The 23,382-nt window shown below is 36.3% G+C and overlaps 2 protein-coding genes across 3 annotated transcripts in view; both read left to right on the top strand.

The window, feature by feature from the left end:
• LOC136760239 (homeobox protein MOX-2) overlaps positions 1-17,222 on the top strand; it is a 19,901-nt gene extending 2,679 nt beyond the window's left edge. The window contains exons 2-3 of the mRNA XM_066715544.1: positions 10,929-11,101; positions 15,131-17,222. Of these exons, the coding sequence (XP_066571641.1) occupies positions 10,929-11,101; positions 15,131-15,349 (392 nt within the window). The 3' untranslated portion in view covers positions 15,350-17,222. The remainder of the gene's footprint in view (positions 1-10,928; positions 11,102-15,130) is intronic.
• Positions 17,223-18,727: 1,505 nt separating this feature from the next.
• The window catches only part of agmo (alkylglycerol monooxygenase), a 41,966-nt gene continuing 37,311 nt past the window's right edge, over positions 18,728-23,382 (top strand). Inside the window, exons 1-2 of one of the 2 annotated variants that reach the window (XM_066715543.1) lie at positions 18,728-19,161; positions 21,966-22,096. In XM_066715543.1, coding sequence (XP_066571640.1) covers positions 19,036-19,161; positions 21,966-22,096 — 257 coding nt within the window. In that variant the 5' untranslated portion in view covers positions 18,728-19,035. The remainder of the gene's footprint in view (positions 19,162-21,965; positions 22,097-23,382) is intronic. The other variant, XM_066715542.1, reaches the window with a different exon arrangement.

The following is a 23,382-nucleotide window of genomic DNA, read 5'->3' as shown; positions in this document are numbered from 1 at the left end:
TCTGCACTTAAAATATGATTTGATGTGATAACATTATTGCCAAAGGTCCTTTGGGTTTAATGTTGTGCAACAGATTTTAATATTTCTGCCCTAGTTTTGGGACCATAATTATAATTGTTTGTGAAAACTCACACATCATATTCAATCTGCTTGACAACATCTGCAAACTACAGTCACAATAAATGGTTTGAAGTGTTATAAATAACATCACTTGGGGAATCGTAGGAACATGGAAATAACAACTACACATTTATAACCAGTTTGGCAAAAGCATCTGTTAATGATCTTTAAAAGCTGTTAATTGTGAAATGGAAATCTGCGGTGTGATTAAAATACAGAAACGTAAATTCACAATTGCAAAGTATCGGGACCTCGCTCTCAGTTCTGTCTTATTGCTGTGGGTGTAAGACACTGAATACGTTTAAATTAACTTATATACAATATATTTACAAGCAACTATATTTTGCACAACACTTTGCATAATCCTGAGGTGTGAAAACTTGATTTATATTAAATAATATGGAAGTGTGGACCTTCATTTTCAGCCATATAGAAGATGAATTCCCATCCGCAGTTATAATATAGTTTCACCATAGAGAAGTGATGTATTTTTCTTTAAAATCATTGTTTAAATATAATTTATTGTCTCCACTTAGTCTGCAGAGTTTTCAAGGTAATCTGTGAAATTGGTAAATGACAAAAGGCTTTTGCATTATTGCTGATATAGAGTAGCTCAAAGTGCCTGTGAATCTACCTGACTATATAAGTTTTAGTCTGGTTTGACGGACCTAGTTTAGCTCTAGTCTAGGGCTACTCTGCCAAAATAACATTGGGTAGTCCCTGGCAAGTGCTAATTTGGGTCTGTGAAGCCAGACCTTTTAGGTGATAAATAATAGTTCCTTTTAATGTCTGTTGATTTATCATTAATGTTTATAATGGCCAACATTAAGTTGACAGACATCCTTTGATATTTGTATCGGCTAATTGGACAAATAAACCACATTTTACTAGTTATGACACTGCATACTTTGATCTGTATTATTTTGAATGCTTCTTGTTTTCTTTTGCAAGGCCATGATCTCAAGAAACTTCAAATATTATAACACACGAAGATGGAATAGGTATAACTCAGGCAAAAAAAGAAAAGGTGTTTATAAAACCACCCCTCATAATCAATGTAGGCTTTTAAAAGGTGAGCATTGCTACTTCTGTGTATGTGCAGTAGGTATTTGCAGCTATATTTAAAGTATAGATGTGGTGGCCTATTCAGGCCGACACCAAATCGAGGAGAAGACACCCCCCCACACACCAGAGCCACACGGCGCTGCGCGGATGGTTTGCATTTGAATAATTGCCTCGCAAGCAAAACACAACAAGAGTCACAACAAGTATGGGATTATCCTATTGGCCCAAATCAGTGGTAAATGAGTTAAATAATAAATAAAAAAACATGGTCAGTTGGGGGGGAGACTCAGTGAAAGACGAAAATGTATTTTAATATATTCTGACACAAACAAGGTGCTACAGTAGTTTATATCCAGGTGCTTGACAGAGATTTTAGAATAAAACATGGATTTAACAACCTGTTTACTCTTTTATTTACTTTTCAGAAACATGTAAATTAGCTTTATTTATTAGATTTTGAGCTATTCATCACAAGAGAATGGCTTTTCCACAATATTCAATCCCGTCTTTCTTCAAAAATTAACTGTATCCTTATTTTGTCGCTTAAGAATATTTAACTTACAGAAAATGCACTCAGACTTGATTAATGTCTTAAAGGGCAACACGCAGTATAAACAAACCAAACATTCTATACATACATACAAAAATATATAATTTCTGGAAAAAACGAGAATGTAAATCTATAAAAATGTAAATAGTTTATAATCAACTTCTGAGTCTCCATCAACGATAATTATCTCTATCTGAATTCTCAATTTCACAAGCTTGTAATGTTTATTAGCCTGCAATACAAAAATTACTTATCTGAAAATCTTACCTGCAGATTTAGACTTTTTCCAGCTGTAGGTGACAAATTTAGTTTTTTTGCCTTTAAATATATAGTTATCTTTATAGCTGCAATATAATCTCAGATCTATAATGTTGAAAATCCATAAACCATAATTGTGAAAAGTGACAGAATATATCCATAGCAGTAATGCATGAAGAGAAAAATAGCTATGTACAATCACCATAAACTGTTTTGTCTTTTGCAAGTTTACAGTCTAAAAAGTATCCATATGTTTCTTCTTGGAATGGAGCAAAAAAAATATTTAATGACACAAAGTAACACAAGAAATACATTTGGAGGGAGAAAAAGAATAAATTTGACATCCAGTTTGTTTTTAAATTATTATTATTCATGCTTGTGAAAGTTAAGACTGCAAGATTTTTTAACATTTTCCATGTTTTCTTCGAAAAGAGTGCTTACATAGCTAAAAATGGTATTGTCTAATTAGAACCATTATATCCAAAATAAACTTAACTTTACTACTTTCCTTTTTATTTTAGTGTTCAAATCCCCTCCTTGTTCAATAACATATACAAAAACAATCTGTCAGCCACTTGTTAAAATAAAATGAACATTCTTCCAAACAATATTTTTTCTTCTTCATTCTGCGCTGTAAAAACCCCTAGTTTATGGATAGTAAAAAAATTATTACAGTCTGTTATCTTTACTCTGCTGTTATCCATTATTAATATAAGAGGGCTATATTTTATCTACACACAAAGCAAGACAATGGAATGATGCACGCCAGATAAAGTGGAAATCCAATAAATGTTATCATAGAATTGATGGCGTACTGCATTTACCATCAGGGATATGCCGGGAGGTTTCTGTCTCTTCTTTGAGAGAATTACACGCAGATCCCAGCTTGCCTGACAAACGATATTTCACAAGGATTTGGAATATGAATTATGAAGTAGTGAAGAAGGAACTTCATGTATTGGATATTTTCTGGAGAAGAGGTTAGGCTGTTCACAAATAGAGTTGTTCAATAAATCAAGAAAGAATATCTGTATTATTATTTTTTTTTACCACATTTTAATATAATAAATTATAATTGATTTACATCAGCTGTTGCTTTTCCTCTAGCCCTGCTTCCTCTGTTGGTTATGTCACATTTTCTAGATTGTATTTCCCTTTCTTTCTTAACTGAGATTTGTTTACCTTTGGAGTAGAGAACTTTCACTCAGCGTAACCTATTAAGAAAAAACTGCCCCAGAAATAAAGAAAAAGAAAGAGAATTTACTTTTGTAAGTCACCAACCTATCTGCAATTCCCAAATTCTGTATAGCATTTTTGTCACAAACCTGAAACAATACAAGGAAATAAAAGACAAACAAAATAAGACAAAACCAAAAAAGGAATGAAATCTAAAAGACACAAAGCATCACAGCTCTGAGATTTTTTTAAAAGGTGCAGCTATTCTCTTAATGCCTACAATATTACTGTGTCTGCTTTTCTCCCAGCTATAGTCCACCTTCATGGTCTTTGAAAACTGTTCTAATACTAGCAGCCCAAAATTAACAAAAGTATATGTAGTAGAAATGTGTGATCCTTATATTTTTCATATGCCAAATTGCCCCCTTTTTGTATATTATATATTCAACATATAAAATAAATATATTGATTACAGATCATAATTTATTTAAAATACACCCTATGGATTATACATGTACAAAAAGGGGCCAATTTGGAAATTTGGAAAAATATGAGGATCATATATTTTGATATATTTCAGAGTAATTCAGGGATTTTGTTGACTCTACATAACGGTATCTAAAACATCCTTCATATGTCACCATACATGTAGTAAATACCTAGAAGAAAAGAAGGTATAATAATCAGTGAATCAATAAAAGTAAGATGATTTTGTGAATATATACGCTTGATGCTGGATGCAGGATTCAGAGTATTGCCAGAGGCCGGTATCGCACTCAGTCATTCAGCTGCCTGGAGAAAAAGGTTAAATAAAACAGGAATAATCAGATTATGAATTCATGCTGACATAGACAGACGATACGATCAGTGCAGACAACGTGTCAGAGAAGCGCCGTGTATTTTTCATGTTTTGCAAAACAATGTAAAAACCAAAAAGGTTAGAACCGGTGCATAAAAAACATGTGATGATACAGAGTAACCCAGGATAGCATACAATGCAAAGAAATGTAATCCATTTGACATGTCATCCAAAGGTCTTTTATTGGTTTTCATGCTCGTGTCAGTTATCTTCAGTAAGATGATGGCCTTGTGCAACGTTCAAGGTCTCCCACCGAGGAACTCTCTGCCCCAGTCGGCCTGTTCATTCATTTTGAGAACTGTTTTCTATAACAACAGGTAAAAATAAAGATTAACACTAACAATGTTTTTCGTTCAATTTCGCCTTTTGGTATTGCAATAGAATTATGTTTTCTGAAGTGCATGTCACTTTTTAATGTATAGATATAGAATTTAAAAAATATATATAGTAATGAGTTGGATTTAAAAGAAGATATATACATTAAAATAGCAAAACATGTATATATTATTTGTTAATTAAGCTCAGTAGGTGCATATATCAATAAACAACCAAAACAAAATGACAAATAAATCATTTTATGAAGGCAGTGTAGTAATACAAGCTGTGTAACTCGCTTCCTCTGGCCAGGAGCTGCTGATGGCATTACTAACTGAGACCGGGTGGGTCTTGTCCGCTCAAGGAACCAGGGGACTTAATTTTTCCAAACAGAAAACTCTTCTTTGCTTAATAAGCACCTGCAGCACTGTGTGGCATTGATTAGGGTCATTTATATCCCCTGGCTGACTCTACTTCTGTTGGCTTGGTGTACACGTCTCTGAGACTTTCTGTGCGTTTCCTATTGTTAGTGTCCCTATTTGCTCATCAAAAGACAAATTATGTTTGTTTGTTTATATATTTTGCATCAAGTAATTGTAAAGTTGACCTATTGACAACTGAAATGATGAACGATCATATTATTATATTACATTCTATTATAAAAGTGTCATTGTTTCTTTAGACACTGGACAGTTAGCCACACGCAGTTTTGCCAGACAGACTGTCCAAAGTGAAATAAGGGCAGCTCTGGGATCTTGCAATAGCTTCCACACATCGTTGTTTGTGTTTAGGTATTCATGACAGGTAAGATGAAAACTTAATTCTGCTCCTGAAATAGAATAGGGTTAGTGGCGACTGAGTGAAGCATTGTAATGTCAATGTGAGTTCGGGTTACTCAAGATGCTCATTGTGTTGTGCACCAGCTGAAAACAGTCTAGTTGCATATGTCAGATGTATAGGATATATCAATTATAAGGATGTCTGCTCGATCTACGTGTATCACATTTACCTGTGTGTCGCATTTGTTACATGTTCTTTGGAATTTGCAACGGTCATTTCATTTTTCTTTCCTCCACCAGTTTCCTCCCGATTTAGAGGGTAAGCTGTCTGTCGATGGCTTTAAATCACTATATAATCGTGTCGTTAACAAGATCACAAAAGCCACTCGACTAATTGGCTGTTTCTTAGCAGTACAGTTTTGGTTTACAATAGGAAAAAATAAGCAACTTGTGTTTTGCCTCCCAAACCTCTGGAGTGCGTGTCGTGATTCCTGTAATGGTGGGGTTGGGAGAGCAGCAGCTGTTTTTCGTGGATAACAATGACTGCAGTTTCCACATCGTATTTTGCAAGAACTCGGTGGAATTTAATAAGCAATAGTGAGAAAAGGAGCCAGCGAGAGTCAGCTACTCCTGTTGCAGTGATAATATTGCGTACGTATTCAAACCCTGTGTCGTAAAGGTCACATATCACGTTCTTTTATTACTCCTAACACATTATTCTGGGAGAGGTTGTGCCCGGTGAGATTTTTTAAATTGTGGCCAACCTATGGCCCCTGAAACTCATTCCCATTTGAAGAATGCTTCCTTACATTAAACTTGGTAGCTTGTTGATTTTATTTTTTTTCTGTTGGAAAGTGTCTGAAACTGTTATATCAATTATTAGGGGGGAAAAAAAACATGGCAACTTAAGGTGTTACACTGTCACACTGTTTCTATCAGGTTGCCAACTTTATTTATTTATTAAATGTATTATTAAATTTGACTTTTTTTCTTTCTAAATTGAGCAGTAAAACCCTTGCTATCTCTTGCTAACTATTACTATTGATAATTAAATATTGCCATGGATTAAGAGTTATTTATCAGTGTCCAGGCTTTATATGTAAAGCTGACAAGCCCAGCTCTTTCATCCCAGTTGATACATTTTGTTGATACACACTTTGGCTCCCTTTCATCAAATCTCAGCCGAGCCAAAATTAACTTTGGCCAGTTTTGTTAAAATAGGATAAAGGTTAATAGCTGAAGGGCATCTTATTTGACAGGAAATGTGCACATGAAAAACACCGCAAAACCAAATAAAAAAGTGAGAGAGACGAGCTGGGTTTGAATTGTGCAAGAGCTTTAACCTTGGCCCGTTCATAAAATCAAATGAAATAATGATGGAAATAAAAATAAAATAAAAAAACAGCTACCCTTTGACAGTAATGAAAGCTAACAATACTGGAATAAATTCTAAAGAATTACATTTTATTTAATATGAGGATATAAAAATGTCTTCTGTCTTAGTTTTCATTGGTGTCAAAGTGTTTATCGTATTATCTCATACATCATGTCAAAATAATTGTCCTATTATTGATTTGTTATACATATTAAACAAATTTAAGATAATAAAACTTAAGAGCAGAGAAACATATTACAAACAAAATCAAAACTTCAACACATGAACAATTGGCAAATTACAAAATGCTGTGATGGGTGACAGGTTTACATCATATGTTCTATTTTTCTTTACTAACATCCTAATTTTAATAACAGTTTGGATGGAGATACTGTAGCTAAGTATAGATTTTTATATATAATAAAACTCTGAATCACTTGCCCACCTTAAATTACAATTATAATAATTTTTCTGAATGCAAACCCATTCATCATCAAGTATTCCCTTAGCAATGCTCTCCTTTACAATTTTAAGCATGTTAACTATACATGTAACTGATGCAACAATTGGAGATATGCTAGAATAATAATTCCTGTAATTTCACCCTTGTCTAAATCGGTGCCAACCTTATGCTTTTGGTCAACTGCCAATTCCGTGCATCTTGGTAAGGCACAAGAAAGATGCGAGGGGCTTTGAGAGTGTAAGATTTTAATCTTAGTTTCAGCTCAACAACTGTTCTGATGCATGGCATTCTTGTATTCTGTCGTATAAATTAAAGCAAAATTTTGGAAAAACAGAGCAGATACTTCTTTGAATCCACAAAACTGAGAGAAAACAACAGCATCTTTGTCTTTTGTTGACATATCAAGAAAGACACATCTATAATTTCAATATGTCTCCCGAGCGTTTAGCTGTTTGTCAGTAACATTTGACAGTTACGGCTCACTAAAATATAATATTAATATCTAATATTCAATACTACAAAAAAGAACCCAATCAATATGCATTATATGAATGATAGGGAAAACATTAAGCAGAATCTTAAATAGAAGTGCTTAAATAAATCAGAAATAAATTATATTAAAACATAAGATCAATCAAATGTGAGGAGATGCTTCAATTTTGTGGATATGGTTGCTCAAAGTTTTTGATCAGTTTATTAAATGATCTCAGTCATTCAACTCACAAAGTATTGTTCGTAGTTTGTCTTTGAATATTTGTGCAAAAGCAGTGGACGTCCCTGTTCTGTGTACCTTGGTGATTTTGGCGGATCTGTCCGTGTTCAGAGACTTGAGGTCTTAAGGTTTTGGAACAGAGACCCCTACTGGTTGGGAGGCTGTATGATACTTTCTTTATTAACCGTCTAACGATAAAATAAAATAAAATGTATTTGCATTTATTTGCCATTTGTTCTTAAAGAGACACATCCCATATTGTACGTTAGCAGCCGAGATCCACACACTCTATGCATTCTGTCAGTCAATTCTGTTAGCCCTGTACAGTTGACTTTTTCTCCCTGGCCAGTCAAATAATCTCAAAAGTGTATTTGTGCAGGCGGCACTTTTCACTCCTCTGGAGCAATTCATTGGAGCTCAGGTCAGGAGGCTGAGCAGGTCAGGTCATCAGTTTTGAAAAGCTTTTGTTCTCTCCGATGTATTTTCAGGACATTCTGACTGCAGGTTTAAGGTCATGGTCACGATGCAAAACAAACTCTTCAGCTACAAATGGTATCCCTGAGGGTATTACATGACATTGAACAATGGAAAGATGTTGTTCCTTTACAAACGTACCTTCTATTTTTACTGTACCTCCTGTTTGTGCCCAGAAAAACAATCCCCTACCTTTGTGTTATTAACTTCGATTTACTGTAGGCACTACACATATCTTGCCTGCTTCTCTACTCACGTCCTGTTTCCTCTTGCAGCTGAAAAGTTCAAAGATTACCTAATCTATCCACAGCAGTCTTCTTCTTTCTTTTAAAGTTTCATCATCCAAACAAAGGTGTCAGAACTGCAGTTTTTTTTTTAAAGGTTTCTTGTTTAAATTTGATATTGAGAAATTTGAACTTGATTGAGCAGCATGTTTAATACTGAAAGGATTAACATGTTTTAAATATTATCTTTTACTGTGTCAGTTGACCACTTTAATTTCCAAAGCTGACAGTATTTCTATATATGTCAATTATGGTTTCAATTCTATTAGGTATAATATTTACTTCTCTTGCAATATATCCTCATAGACGGACATTAATTGGGTAGCAAATTGAAATTTGTTAATTGTTATATTTGTTTATCTTTCTTGGAGCTATAATAAATTACCATAGTAACTTGTATCTCACATTTGTTATCAGTGGAGGGGTTCAAATAATTTCACAACGTGCTTATTTCAGTTTTGGAATCTGTTACTTCCTCAGATACACACACACACACACACACACACACACAACAAATGATAAAAATATATTATTATCTTATATTATCTTTCTACAATGTTTGTTTTACTTTCAATCATTGTTAGAGAACATATTGTAGTGTATTTGTTGCATAAATGCAGTCCTCTGGATTTTAAATGATCCAAAATGAACTCAAAATAGACCTTGAGAAAACTGAGAAATTAGTCAGGCTTCAACTTGAGCCTGCTTGCCTCTCATATACTGACGTGGCATTTGGGTGTCCCTCGGCCTGTGCGCTTTTATATATCAGTGTGAAATGCATTTATAGTTTAGCTTGTGAATGCCAGTAGCATTAACAAGCATGCAAGCTTTTCCCCCTTCAAGTGTGATGTGGAATATGTGCATTTGAAGACGACCCAAGAAAATGTGGTAGTTGGAAACACAATGAAGGAAGGATAAAATAAATAACTTTAACACCAATCTGGGGAAACACAGTACACACAAAATGTAATGTAATTTTCTAGACCTTACTTTTGGGAACTGAGAGTAATATCTGAATAAGAGAAGTATTGTACTTTAAAAAAAACAAAGCTTAACTAAACGTTCATAAAGAGAGTGGAAGTTGAGAATTTACCCATGAGTACATCGTCATATTCATAATGATATTCAACAGGCATTTTCAAATACATGAATGCAGCTCATTGTAGTCTGATGAGTTATTAAACAGATATTCTAAGATGTATTGCCCAGATGTGTCATGAATTCATGCTCTGCTCATGACACGGAAGATTTTGTAAACATCCCTTTAAACAAAATGGTGGCAACAGCACAGAAGCAGTGGTGTGTAAGCCGGGTCGTGGAGGGCAGTAGACCTTTAGGTTTTGGGGATCTCTTTATAAGGTTACTTACTACTGGGAATCAATCCGTAACTGGCCAATTGAGCAAATCAATGGTCCTTCAGAGTTGAGGAGGAACAGAAACCAGAAGACACTGTGGCCCTTCATGACCAGGGTGGACCACCGCTAAACTAGAGGTTGTGGACGAGTCAAGGGAGGCGCTGGAGATGGGACTTCTGTGCAAAGTGCCACAGCCGATGAAGCACGTCTCCCCTGTGTGAGGTTCCCACATGAACAACTGTGTGTCTCCAATGTGGAGCTCGTACTTGAATGCATTTCATGCCGACACTCTGACCCAGCTGCGGCACGCACTGGTATGTTGTGACCCAGCGTCGAGTGGGTTGGGGTATGCACTTTCACACTTCGTCTTGAACAAGTGCGTCGACCCGGGGTCACGGACACAAGTACATACGGCACAGATGCAATGCAACCATCTTTACCCATGGTTATTAAAATACCGTCAAGATTACAATGCAGAATCTTCAATAGAAATATTGATGTAAAGGAGCATATATACATGTATGCATATATAAGAACACAATATATACATTTAAAAAGCACTAATAACTATTGAAAATAAGATCAGAAAGGACTCAAACTACAATAGGATCATTTTGTTTGCAAACTGAAAAATGTACAGTAGAACCAGAAGGTATTAGTCCAAGCCTTGGGGAATGAATCAACTTATTTATTGATATATCAATGGGGTGATATGATTGTAGGTTTGCTTGTGTGTTTGGTTGCTGTTTTATATATTGTGTGTGGATACAGACAAAACTAATGTTCCCTTAGGAATATATATTTTAAATTGTAAACTAATGGTAGGTGTTAGTGTCATTCTATAATCAATTCCTACAAATTCCAGGTTCCTTCTAGTGAAATCCACATTGACAAATATAAAAGCCCCCAGCCTGTGAAAGCACAGCTGGCACTTCTTAGTTCCACATGCGCTTTCGCAGACATCCCGAGCCCACTCAGAGTGTGAATAAACAGAACCAGAATCGTAAAACGTGATTGGCAACCCTAATTGTTTTACTTACCTGATTTCTTTCCTGCTCTACGTTTTTTTTCAGATGTGCACCTGCAGTTTATCACAGCGCATTTTTTTATGGCGGCTGGAAAATGTTCTGTTTCTCATTCCAGATTCCCAAGAAGGGAACTTCAAGTCAGATGTGAGCAGCAAACCCAGGAAAGAGAGGACCGCGTTTACCAAGGAGCAGATCAGAGAGCTGGAGGCCGAATTCGCCCATCACAACTACCTGACACGACTGAGGAGATATGAAATCGCAGTGAATCTAGATCTCACCGAAAGACAGGTATGAGATAGACATTTAATATAATCATAATATTCATCATCATCTATTCCTGCTTTTTCTCTGAAACCACCTCTCATAATATTGCCTTACCAAATGGTTGTGCTTAGCTCAGACCAGGGCAGGATTTAAACCAAAGCTTCAACTGCTTTTAATTTGATAGAGGTTTCCTCTTTCTAATCTTTCTACAAGCCCTGTGTTTGTCATTTGCTAATGATGGTTGGGTTAAAGTCTCGGCCTAAGTCCAGCCTAGCAGTGTGTACAAAAGTAAATGCCCACCAATGTTTCCTTTCCATAGGCAATTCGTGGACAGACCCTTATAGCCGATATGCAGCTAAGAATATCAAATATTTTATATATGTATATGGAATTCAATATAATTTATGTTGCGATTATGGTCGGTAGCAAGTGCTGTTTTGGCTGGCTATGATCATTGTTCTAATGTATTCATAGATCTTATAAAGCTGTTATGTATGGGATTAAAGGTCATGCAGAATGGTGATGTCAGAACCATATAAAACTGCTTAAGAACCGTGCTTTTCTGGCTCAAGCCAACAGTCTCTCACTGTCACTGGGACCTGGCCTCCCTTAATACATTTACATACAGCGAGAGGCTCAAATTACTGAAATTCAGAAGTAGATTTTAAAAGCCCAAAAGCTAAACATGATGCACTTATTATAAATTTGGAATGAGACACAGCAGACCAGTACTGGGCGGTGTAAATTGAAAGCAACTGTTTTGCTTGTGAGACATTGCAAATGTAATACCTCATTAACTCTGTAGTGAAGCATCGTTATGATTTAAAATAAGAGACTAGAACTGACAAATCAAGCAGGAAAGAGAAGATTTAAACACAAGGGTGCTGATTTAATAAGAAAACTTATCTCATGCCAAATAAATCACAGTTACTGCAGCACCACAATCATGGTATTATATTACTGGGATGCCATAACTTAATCTTTTACATTTAAAATGATAAACACCACTGTCATCCCAGTATAAATATCCAAGAAAGAAAATAGTGTGTAATGCATGCTTTAATTGTTTCATAGTGTTTGCTTTGAGTTTAATGTGTTTGTTTATATTTTAATTAGAAATGTATGGGTTTTAAACAAAACAGCAACAAACCCTTTTTTTCTTATTGAGATTTTTCCCTCCATAAAACGAAATGAAACAAAATAATAAAACATGCATCTATGCTCTTTGGCATAACTGTTACCCCAAATGAAATACAGACAATTAAGTTACATTGCAGAATCGGGTTGGTTATTTTATTAGACTAGACTTGATTAAAAACCAGTCAGCTGGAAAGGTTTATACAAACTAGATCACAATTCCCCTATGAAAATGTTTTAAAAAAATCTTCTACTTTACCTTTATACTGAAGGTCCGTCAAACATCTTTACACTAAAAAACACAGATACATTGAGATAAGTAGAAACAAAGCATATGTTTTATATTTCCTATCCAAGTTCTAACTGTAGAAAAGTGTCAGTTCAATTTGTAACAACATGAATATACTGAGCAAGGAAATGCTGGCAAAACGGTTTTCATCGTAACTATTTTGTTTCCATGTTACTCAAAAGCAGCTTCCTGATTTCACAACAATAATAATAATGTATGTTTTTGTATTTGCTGTACGACTGATTGCTGTTCAATTTGAGTCGTGCCCTACACTGTGGGAACACGTCTTACTCCAGATATCTCTGACTCTCGGTCAGAGCAAGTCTAACATGCCTCTTCCCCCTTTTACACGCTAGGGATTGACTCGCATGTCTGTGACAGTGACATCTGAGAGTGTGGTTTGGGTACAAAACAGTTAAAAAAACACAAATCACAATGTTGACCCACCCTCCAGTCTTAAATTAAAAACACAGTGCTTGCTGGCCGCTTTCCATTAGTTAGAAAGAATAGTCCTCTGTCAAAGAAAAGACACCATCCAATAATTACTGGATGTAATTATGACCCCAGTTGCTGGGATGACGGATCCTGCACCCTTGTTGTTGTTCCCCCCCCCCACACTTGATTTCGCTAAGCAGGAAGTGATGACACTGCACATCCTGAACCCCCTTGACAGCTGCCCTTCTTGGGTTAAACATTTCCACGTTAAGAGATGCTCACACATTAGAGCCGAACAGAACTTCACTTATATACTCTTGCCAACACACACGAATGTAGACAGCATATTTGTGAAGCCATTCTCACAATTTTCAGGGTGTTTTTAGACCAGGCCCTCATGCTCCATAAAGAGGACACAAACGCAGGCATGAAAAGGAGATACGGTAATACAGTAAGAGAACTCCCTCCGGATCCAGCGAGGTGTGTGTTGGATCGTGGGACTATACCCCTGGGAAAACACACTCAGCAGAGGACTAAAATAGATCACTGTTAGAGCCCAGCAGTGCACTGTAATGGCAGTAGCTCTTCTGGAGTTTTAATTCTAATAATATCAAAATCTGGACATGAGGTTTGATGCACCTCCTATGAATATATCTTGACTATCTTTTACTTTATAAACAACTTCAATTACATGCATTAATCTTGCTAGTTGATATGATAGACCTGCTGTAGTCACAGTATACCTACAATTAGTGCCTTAAGCTGTGTTTTCAGTGAAAGAAAATTGCACAAAATGTAAATAGGTACTTAACTCTACGTTCGCTTATTTATTTTTCCCCAAAGACAGTTGATAGGTGCTAGAGAAAACTAATAAATAATAACCTGCACGTGAAAGCTTTTAACATCACATGTCACGCACACAATAATGTAAAATAAATACCAATGCTGCGAAAACAAATTAAAAACACAGTAACAATTTCCCAATTTCCCTGGCATGTCTAGTCTGTTTGGCTGGACAGAAAGGGTTAAGTGCTTAGAGGTTAAAAATGCTATAAACATTTGTTTTTCCTTTCAACACGTGGTTGGAGTTGGCATTGTGGGTCAAAAATTCAACCTGTCACTGAACTATTCCCAATCAGTAATACGGCATGCATCATCAAAACCCAACATAAACGTTTATCCTATTAAATTACTTCCTAACCCAGAGATCACATGGCACAGCACAGCACTCCTTAAAATAAATCAGACAGAACAAACCTTTCCCAAAGTATCTGCTCCCAGCAAGAAGCGCAGCAGAGGTTCACATCTTCGTCAACCTTTTTAAGCAACAGCTTGATCATCAGTCTGGGAGACGTAAATACTAAACAACTTGTCGACTAAGGGAAAGAAGGAAGGAGTTTGATGCCAGAGAGCAGATGTGCCTAATACATCAACACGTAATTGCTGATATAGAAATAGCTGCCAAATACAAGCCTTACAATCACCATGTCCTTATATTTCAAAGAGTTTCCCTTTTCATCCCAAGCAAAGGGGTGGGAAACCGTGGAAGTAACAGATTTTCAAAAGTATGTGAAGCTGAAAAGAAAGTTTTATATTTATAATTGATATATATATATATATATATATATATATATATATATATATATATATATATATATATATATTTATATTTCTCCGCAAAGTCAATGAATGCACGTAAGCTTCCTTTGAACCCTCACTACTGTAAGGGGAGGGGGTATGGCTTGTGTTTGCCTGGATGTTGGCAGGAGTATACGGTACCAGCTGGTGTCCTGATATTCACTACATACGTGTTCTTGTCCATGTCCAAGTGGCCAGAATTTGAAGCCAAAAGACCCTCGCAGGCTGAAAGAGCTTCAAGATGTTTTTCTAGTCACTCTGGACGTTATATTCTCATCCCCTCTAAACTAAAATAACACACTTTAAGTCTAGATTAATTTCACTTCTGTCAGACCTTGGTGTTTACATTAACACACCGTGGATTTCTTGGACATCACAACATGCTGAAAAAGGTGGTGCATCTACCTGATTTTGTATTAGAATATACAGCTTGGCAATTCTGTCCATAATGGTATATTATTTCTTCCCTCAGAGGAAAAACTAAACTCCATCCTTTGATCTTTCTTTTTAGCTCATGCATGTTATTTATTTATGTATGTATTTATTGCCCTCAGGTGAAGGTTTGGTTTCAGAACCGAAGAATGAAGTGGAAGCGCGTGAAAGGGGGTCAACAGGGAGCAGTAGCTCGTGAAAAGGAACTTGTCAATGTGAAAAAAGGGACGCTGCTTCCTTCGGAGTTCTCTGGTATCGCCGGCCTGCACCACTCGGCCGACTCCCTGGCCAACGAGGACAGTCACGACAGCGATCACAGTTCGGAGCACGCACAGTTATGACACAGTGCAGAGGCCAGCAGCGTCTTCGCTCAGGAAAGAACACCGCGTCCGCTGACGGGATGAGGCTCACAACACGTGATCCTACAGTAATAGTAAAAGTGAAAGATTAACAAAAAATGTAAAAATGTAAAAAGAAATTATAAATGTTTCTAACCAGACCTGTGAGGATAAATTAATCAAGATTTGAGAGAGGGTTTGTTTGTTTTTTTAACCTAATTACAGTATGATTTGCACCATTTGTTGACACAGAAAATATGATTGTTAAAGTGCCAATTTTTCTAAAATCAAACAAAGAAACCAACATGTTCAGTAGTAGACATTTTGGGCATATCAGGAAATTATGAATTAAAAAGTTAGGAAGACTTGTTTGATGTTGATAACTGTGTCTTGTAAAGAGGGACTTTTGTAAAGATGCTTTATTGGAGAATCTGAAGAGGTCAAGGTGTTCTGATCATTCCATACTCTGTGCCTTGCAAAGACAATGGGCAGGTTTATGCTTCAGTTTGCACTGTTCAATACACGCCTTTATCAGTTTTGACTGTATGACAGTTACAAAGGAAATAAAAAGCAACAAAAAGCGCAGAAGAATCAAATACTTGTTCAGCTAATATATATATATATATATATATATATATATATATATATATATATTAATTCTGTAAATAATGATCGATATTTTCTTACCTTCATTCTAACAACAATTTCCTATTTACAGTATACCCACTCACCCCATAATAAACATTGCTAGTCTGTTGCCCGTCTGACTACGTGTGTTTTTATTGCCTTCTTCCCGTCTTTGCCAACATTCATATGAAATAACCATTCATAAAATTAAAATAACAACATACAAATCTGAATGTTACAAGGCATTAACCACCAAACACTTTACTTATTAGATTAACCGACCTTCCCAGAAAAGACTCACAGGTTCATTCGAAATAATGAAAAAGTGCGGCTGCATTTTTCTCTTAGTGCACCTCGTATGAATTATTTTAGCATTATAGGTGCGGTTAATTTTACATTAATTTATAATTTTGGAAAAGGTCTGCAGTCAAATCTGTGCAAGTAAAAGATGCTTTTATTTGAGGCAGAGTTAATAGTCCTGCCAAGAAGCAAGGAATGTTTTTTAAAATGCCTTCCACTCGAACCACATTTATTTTGAAAAAAGGATGTTAAATCTATTTTTAAAGCATGATTTTTTTGCTGCTACTTTTGTGAAAGTATGCATTCAGATTCATGCACTGATGTTTTCTTGCACCTTTCGGGACTTTCAGATCTGGCCTGAAGGTGCTATGGATTCAATACCTAAATAATCCTTTCCTTCTGCAAAGACATTTGCTTTGAGGCTTTGAAGTTTTCCATAAATTAAAAAAAGAAAAGAAAAATGGGGTGTGTGGCGGGGGTGGGGGACCTGTAAGTGGTTTTGTTTCAACTGTGATCAGATTCATTCTTGTACACGCCTGATTAAACCAGTTTTATATCGTCTTATTTGTACAACTGCAAGAGCTTCTAAACAAATTTAATCAAACTGGACAACACATTGATTCCTCAGAGAAATGGTTTCTAGCTAAACTGTTAGCAATGCATGGGAAATGTCTATATTTTTTCCACATTGCCAAAAAACTAGCCATAAATTCTGTAAATACACGGGGGGATTAATAGAGAGATGAATTATAAAATGTTATTTTTTAAACCCATTGGGCATGTGGACTATCCCAGAAAACATATCTCAGTAAACCTGCAGCCTCAGACTGCAACGGCCCACAGACTGTAGATGGGGATTGCAGATCTTGTTTATACAATGTCTTTCTAAGTATTAACCCCGTGCAATTCTCTACCAGATCTACAAATAAACAGGTGTTCTTTCCAAACATGTCTGTCTGTCCTATGCCACGTTTCTGTGTCTGTGTGGTAATTTTTCTGTAAGACAGAAATACTTTTTTCCCAAATTGAAGGTTGGATGAATAAATATCCAGAGTTGCAAAGCCAAGTTAAGTCTATGAAGGGAGCTGCAAAATTCTGTAAATCTTTCCCCCCCCAACAGAACTTATACCCTTTTGTATATATTTATTTTTGTCAGTGTTCATTGTGTGGTTATAGATTATCTAGATGCCCTGTAACAACGCAGCTGGGGTGAAAGAGAGAAAGATTTGGCCCTTCACCTTTATTGTTCTGGTTACCTTAGGAAAAAGTTTTCAGACCTGCTACTTCTGATCTTGGATGAACCTTCTACCTTGATCCATTTGGGAAACCCTTTCCTTCTACAGGAAAAAGAAATATTGTTACAATAACATAGAAAGCCAAAAACAACAGAGCAAACTAAATGCTTTTCCACACTTTATGCGAATGCTTGCTTAGCTTTTAAAAATAAATGCTTTAGTCTCACTTTCTGAAAACAGACGGGCCTTAATGAACAATACATAACATATTGGAGAAGGAGAGTGCATCAAAAGTGAAATGTGGTGATATGTGGTAAACATGCCCAGTTGTGATTTATATTGCTTAATTTATTCTGTGCAACTCAAAAGCTGTATAACATAGATCTGTCTATATAATGCAGATTTAAAATATTTTGAATTTAAAAGATACAAAGTTCAGGAGAAGGAGAATTAAATAAAATAAAAAAAACCTCTGCATTGCCCTCAAAATGCCTGTATTGAATTTCTCAGTTTTCACAGACACTTTGGTGTGTTTCCAAGATACGGTCTTGCGTTTCGTCTGGTGAAGAGAAAAAAAGCCATGTGTGAAAAATCCAAGACCTGTTCAATGTATATCTACCTAATTATATATAGGTTTAAAGTATTTGTGGGCAGCTCTTTTCTATTTTGAAGGCCAACATTTTGATCTCCTTATATAAATGACATTTTGGACGGCTCCTTTGATCAAATAACACACAACAACTTCACCAGCAAATTCTGCACAATCTGCCTTTGTGGGGGCCTACTGGTTGCAGTTGCTGTTGTTATAATGACCTGAGAGTAAAGAATGCTTTTATAACAGGAACCAGGCACCATCCATTCAGGTGGCACAGAGCCAGGGTCTTAGTGTGACTGACAGCTGATTTACCCATTTAAAGCTTTTATTATTTTTCTTTTGACTGGAGTGGCTGGAACTATATGCTCCAGCAGCTGGAGGGAAATGGTCCAGCTGAGTCTGAAATCAAAGGTGAGCCGAGACCCAGCACCTGCACTGAGGTTACAGATCAGATCTCACCTAGTTATGGCACTGGGAATAATACAGGCTGCGCTTTAGCTATACAACAACAACACGCATAATAATAATCTTATATTTTACTTATAAAACGCCAATGACTGCATTACAATGTGTCGCTGGATGTAGACCCTGCATCAAAAGATGAGATGTATTCTTTAATATGTTTTAACGAACTTTGCCCACATTCTCGAACGTTACCATCCGAGGCACAGGCATAATACGGGCTCTGTTCCCCAAATTAATTAATTTACGGTGTGACGTCAAGGGGGAGTGAACTGCACAAGTAAAACATAGATCAATCAAGTAGCCGATTTCCAAGTGTAACTGTATGAATGACCTGTGGTTACACTGAAAACTTTGACCTACTAATCCCGCAGTAGGATGTGTACATTGTAGCCAAATGCACGCAGCTCGCAACACAAGAAGTACCAGCCGCGCTCAGATACAAACAATTGATCACAAGTATCTGCACAATGGCGCTGGGGGAAGACAGATCCACCGTTTCCATCTCTCAGGGGATCCGTATGATGTTCTACCTGATGAGCCCCAATGAAACCTGTTTCCGGCATGAAGAGCAGGTCCCACAATACGTCCAGCAGGTGAGACTGAGAGCTGCCTTGCGCATTTGCCATGTCGGTTCCTTACATAACACACTGCCTTTTGTGAATGCAAGTAAACAGCTCCGATCTCCCAGTTTTGCACTAAGACGTGTTTTAAATATCGTCCCATTGGGAAATATGTGTAGTGTTTGCGAGTGTATTTAATTTAAAAGTTTACAGGTATCGAACAACTTAAAAGCAGTAGGACTGAAAACATCTGGTAGTTTTATTTTCTTTATTTTACAAAAGTTACCGTATTTATCATAATATACTAAATCATTTTTATTACCGTACTTACACTACTATTGACTACTAGAGTTTCAACTTTGATACAGAAAGATAAATGCAGTATTATGACCCTTACAGTTTGGTGTGATCACCTACAGAGATAACACTTAAATGAACAGACGCCCAAGTCTAGTTAAAAAAACACCTTTTCACTGTGGATATTATTTAGAGAAATTGTAATACATGAATGGGGTTTATGAATGTCTTTTGGTTTTGGTGCCACTGCCAATGCCCTGTGTGTGACGATGTGCTTGCAGCTTGCGTTGATGAAGAACAGCAGTCTTGCTCTGTGGGACAGGAACCCATGTCTTGCACAGAGACCGTATGAGAGAGTGCGGTGAAGTTTGATTTATTGATTTACAGGGACCGATGTAGCAAGGATTCATGTAGGATACCACACACATGCCCAGTGGGGCAGTTTTCAATTTTCTTGGTTTGCTTTTTTTTACCGAGGTCCCATTTTCAACTCTGACACAGTAGCAGTGTGTGATGAATGTTCAATAGGGACTTCTGTCTGCCTGAGCCCAGGATCTTGTGCTCCGAGGAGGACAGTACTTGTATTGGAAATGGTTTCCAACTCACACCACACTTAGACTGAAATGGTGCATCACTGGTCAGTTATAGGGTTTGGACCATGATGAATCTGCATATGAAGCACCCCTGTAAAAATATTCCTCGGACTGCCTAACACACAATTTGGTGCCAAGAATGCTATTAGGATTGTGCCAAGAACAGGATTGCTTGTCTCATCCACATGACTTGTAGTCTCCTTGCTGTCTATTTACTTGATTCAAATGTCTTTCCACTTAGTTACTAGTCATTATATATATATATATATATATATATATATATATATATATATGTTATTTTTTTTATAACTTGATGTGAACCTGGTTTACGATAATATACTCCCATAGTTTTATTAAACGTATTTGTTGACAAAAAAGGTTCCCATGCCAAATTGTTGTTAGAATATGTTGTGAATGTCAAATTATGTTTGCAATTATCTAGCTATAAAAACAGTTTAATAGTTTTTAATAAGATTCACATTTATGGTGTTTGAAGTTAATAAAGCCACAGGTCTTTCATGCTCCTCTGAGTTTCTACTGTATCCCAGACATCGTGCAAAACTGCATCTTTATAAAGAAAATCAAAAATTAAAGACATGTAAATTAGTGAAATAGGCCTTCTGTACACTTGTACACTGAATATTGAAGAACCCATTCATATCCTAAAAATCTTGAAAATATAAAACATATATTACAGAATTAAAGACATGGTGTGAGTTAGCTTGCTTTAAGTCAATGCATGTGTTTGTTATTGCACAGTAAACACTTTAACGAGCTCCTATAAACTCTTAACCCTCAGAGTGAAGCTGAAATTAACAGCAGGGCATTAAAGTGTCTTAATTCAATTCCAAGTCTGGTGTAATGACGCACACGTCTTTGAGTTTTGTTTCATATTATCCAATATTTATCAATATCATTCTGGTCCAGATACATACACTGAAAGATCACATGTTGAAATGAAATAATCCCATTTCCTTTGTCTTTTAATTTAATTACAATAAATTGCAAAATGTTGAGTGAGACTATTCAGGCAGTGCCCTCCTAAACATATGCAACATTGCTCCTATTTAACTCTTTATGTGCTATGATAAGAATATGGGATAAATAAGGGGACTTGGTGATGACTGAAAGTATTATTATCATCACCATTACTACTACTAATTATAGTAAAGTTGGTTTTATATGCCCTTACATAGTTTAAATACTTTGTAATTAACATTTAGAGTTTAAACTCATGTTTTTACAAGGAGATTATATCATATATTAAATATCTTTCAATGTGAGAATTAAAGAGCTAGTCTAACTATTTAATTGTACTCTTTTCATACTGAGTTTCAGATCTCGGCTCACTGCATGTCCCAACCTGCTGAAAAGCCCCTTTACAAGGAAAACAAAAACATCTGCTCAACAAATGTTGTAATTTACCACGCAGAACCTCAGTCCAAGAAACTGATTTATTCAATACTATTCAATAGTCTCTTGACAATTTTCACAACACAATGTTGCTACTATGTGTGTGTGTGTGTATCTATGTTTGGAGTAAACTAGTGTATCACTCCTCAGCCTTTTTATGACAATGTTGTTATTTAATCTGTTTGTGCTTGTGTGCATTCGTGTGGGTGCGTTAACACACACATACAGGTAGTCATATTTATGGAGACATCTGTAAATCTCGCAGATCACTAATAAATGAAAAGTATACACAATCCATTGGTTTTAAAAACAACACTATTTTACTCCAGTTATATGGTGTATTTCCAGAAGACTGTGGGGCGGATTCTGCAAGAACAAACTGAGTGTAGAGAGCCATGTGAAAATATGAAAAACTGAAATTCAGCTGCTATTTGCTTTTATAAAGGAGGAATATTTATAGACTCTAAAGACCTCACCCTCAGATCTACCCACAAGAGAAAAAAAAACGTTAATCGGTCTCTGTATCCGATGTAGGCAACACCGTTCTTCGTAGGAATGTTGCTGCTGGAGGTTTTGGTGAGCTGGGCTAAAAATGGAGACCCTGGCCTGAGAATCAACGACGGGCTCGCGTCTGTGTCGGCGGGGATGCTGTCCAGGCTTCCACAGTAAGTACTCTCAATCCACCAGGGGGATATACAGTAATACTAGAAAAATAGAAACGAACCCAATACATGCCTGGGGATATTTTTTCCACAAATTATCAGGGTGTCAGAATTCAATGCAACACACTGCAGCCGTATTAGTGCTGGACGTCTTCCTGATACAGTGTGTTTTGAAAGTCGTCAAGGCGATCCCTTGGTGCCTTTGTTTTAATTGGCTGCATCACGTGTGTGCCTCACATTGACATTTTTCTTCTTCTCAGATACAGCATTAGCTGAGATTGTGACACTTAGACGAATTAGATTAAGCTTTTTTGTTATTTTTTGCCTTTTTCCTCAATGAAGGGAGGGTCGAAAAGTTTGCAAGAATAATATTCATTGGCTGTACTTCATGAAGACTGTATTGGTATTTTAAAATAAGTGTAGCATGTGTGTTTTCTGACCATGTGTATTCATAATATCCAGTAGAAGGGTCTTTCCTCTTCGGTTTATGGTATTGTTTATCTGAAAAAGTATTGCTTTTTTTGATGATAAATTCACTCCCAATAAGTGCTAATGCAAAGTTAGAGAGTTTATAGAGAGACATTTCTAGCTGAAAAATAGGTTTTGTATGTAGAAGAGCACACCTAAAGGTATGGGTGCTCAAGACACTGATGGTGAATATAGGGTGTAGGACAGAATGGCCGGAGTCAAGAAGCCATATGGGTGGGGGGGAGATTCTTTAAGGATGCCCAAATCAGTTTGTCTGAAATGTTTGAAGGACACCTTTATGTTTTCTCAATAAACAAAAGTGAAGCTAATGTGGGGCTTGTTGTAAAGATCTGCTCTCTGTCAGTCGGGGCTCTGTCAGTTTTAATCTATACTTGCTTTCTAACTAGCTTTTAAACTGAGGCTCTTTTCCGAGCTTTGCATCTGTGCAGGAAACGGCTTAGATTTCAAATCCACTTGCTGAGCATTTCTTTTATATATATATAATATATATAATGCATTATGTTTATGTCTATTTGCAAATGGCTTTTGTGTAATAAGTCTCTTATTTCCATGCTTACTCATATGAAGGTGAAACAGTCCTAGGAGAAATTATACTTCACACACCAGTTCCTCATGCCGTAAATGCTTACAGTAACATTTTAAGGATTAGGCAGAATACACGCGCACACGTGTTGATATTATGGTTGCTATCCTGTCTATTCAGATTTCTAAATTCTGGAACAATGTAGCACACTGAATAAATTCAACTAATACATAACACTAATAATTCTGTGAAGAACAGAAACTTATATCTCAAGAGC

The sequence above is a fragment of the Amia ocellicauda genome, chromosome 10 (assembly GCF_036373705.1).
Source record: "Amia ocellicauda isolate fAmiCal2 chromosome 10, fAmiCal2.hap1, whole genome shotgun sequence".
NCBI classification, from domain to species: domain Eukaryota; kingdom Metazoa; phylum Chordata; class Actinopteri; order Amiiformes; family Amiidae; genus Amia; species Amia ocellicauda.
The sequence above is the reverse complement of the archived record's forward strand: the minus strand, read 5'-3'. Positions and strand labels throughout refer to the sequence as shown.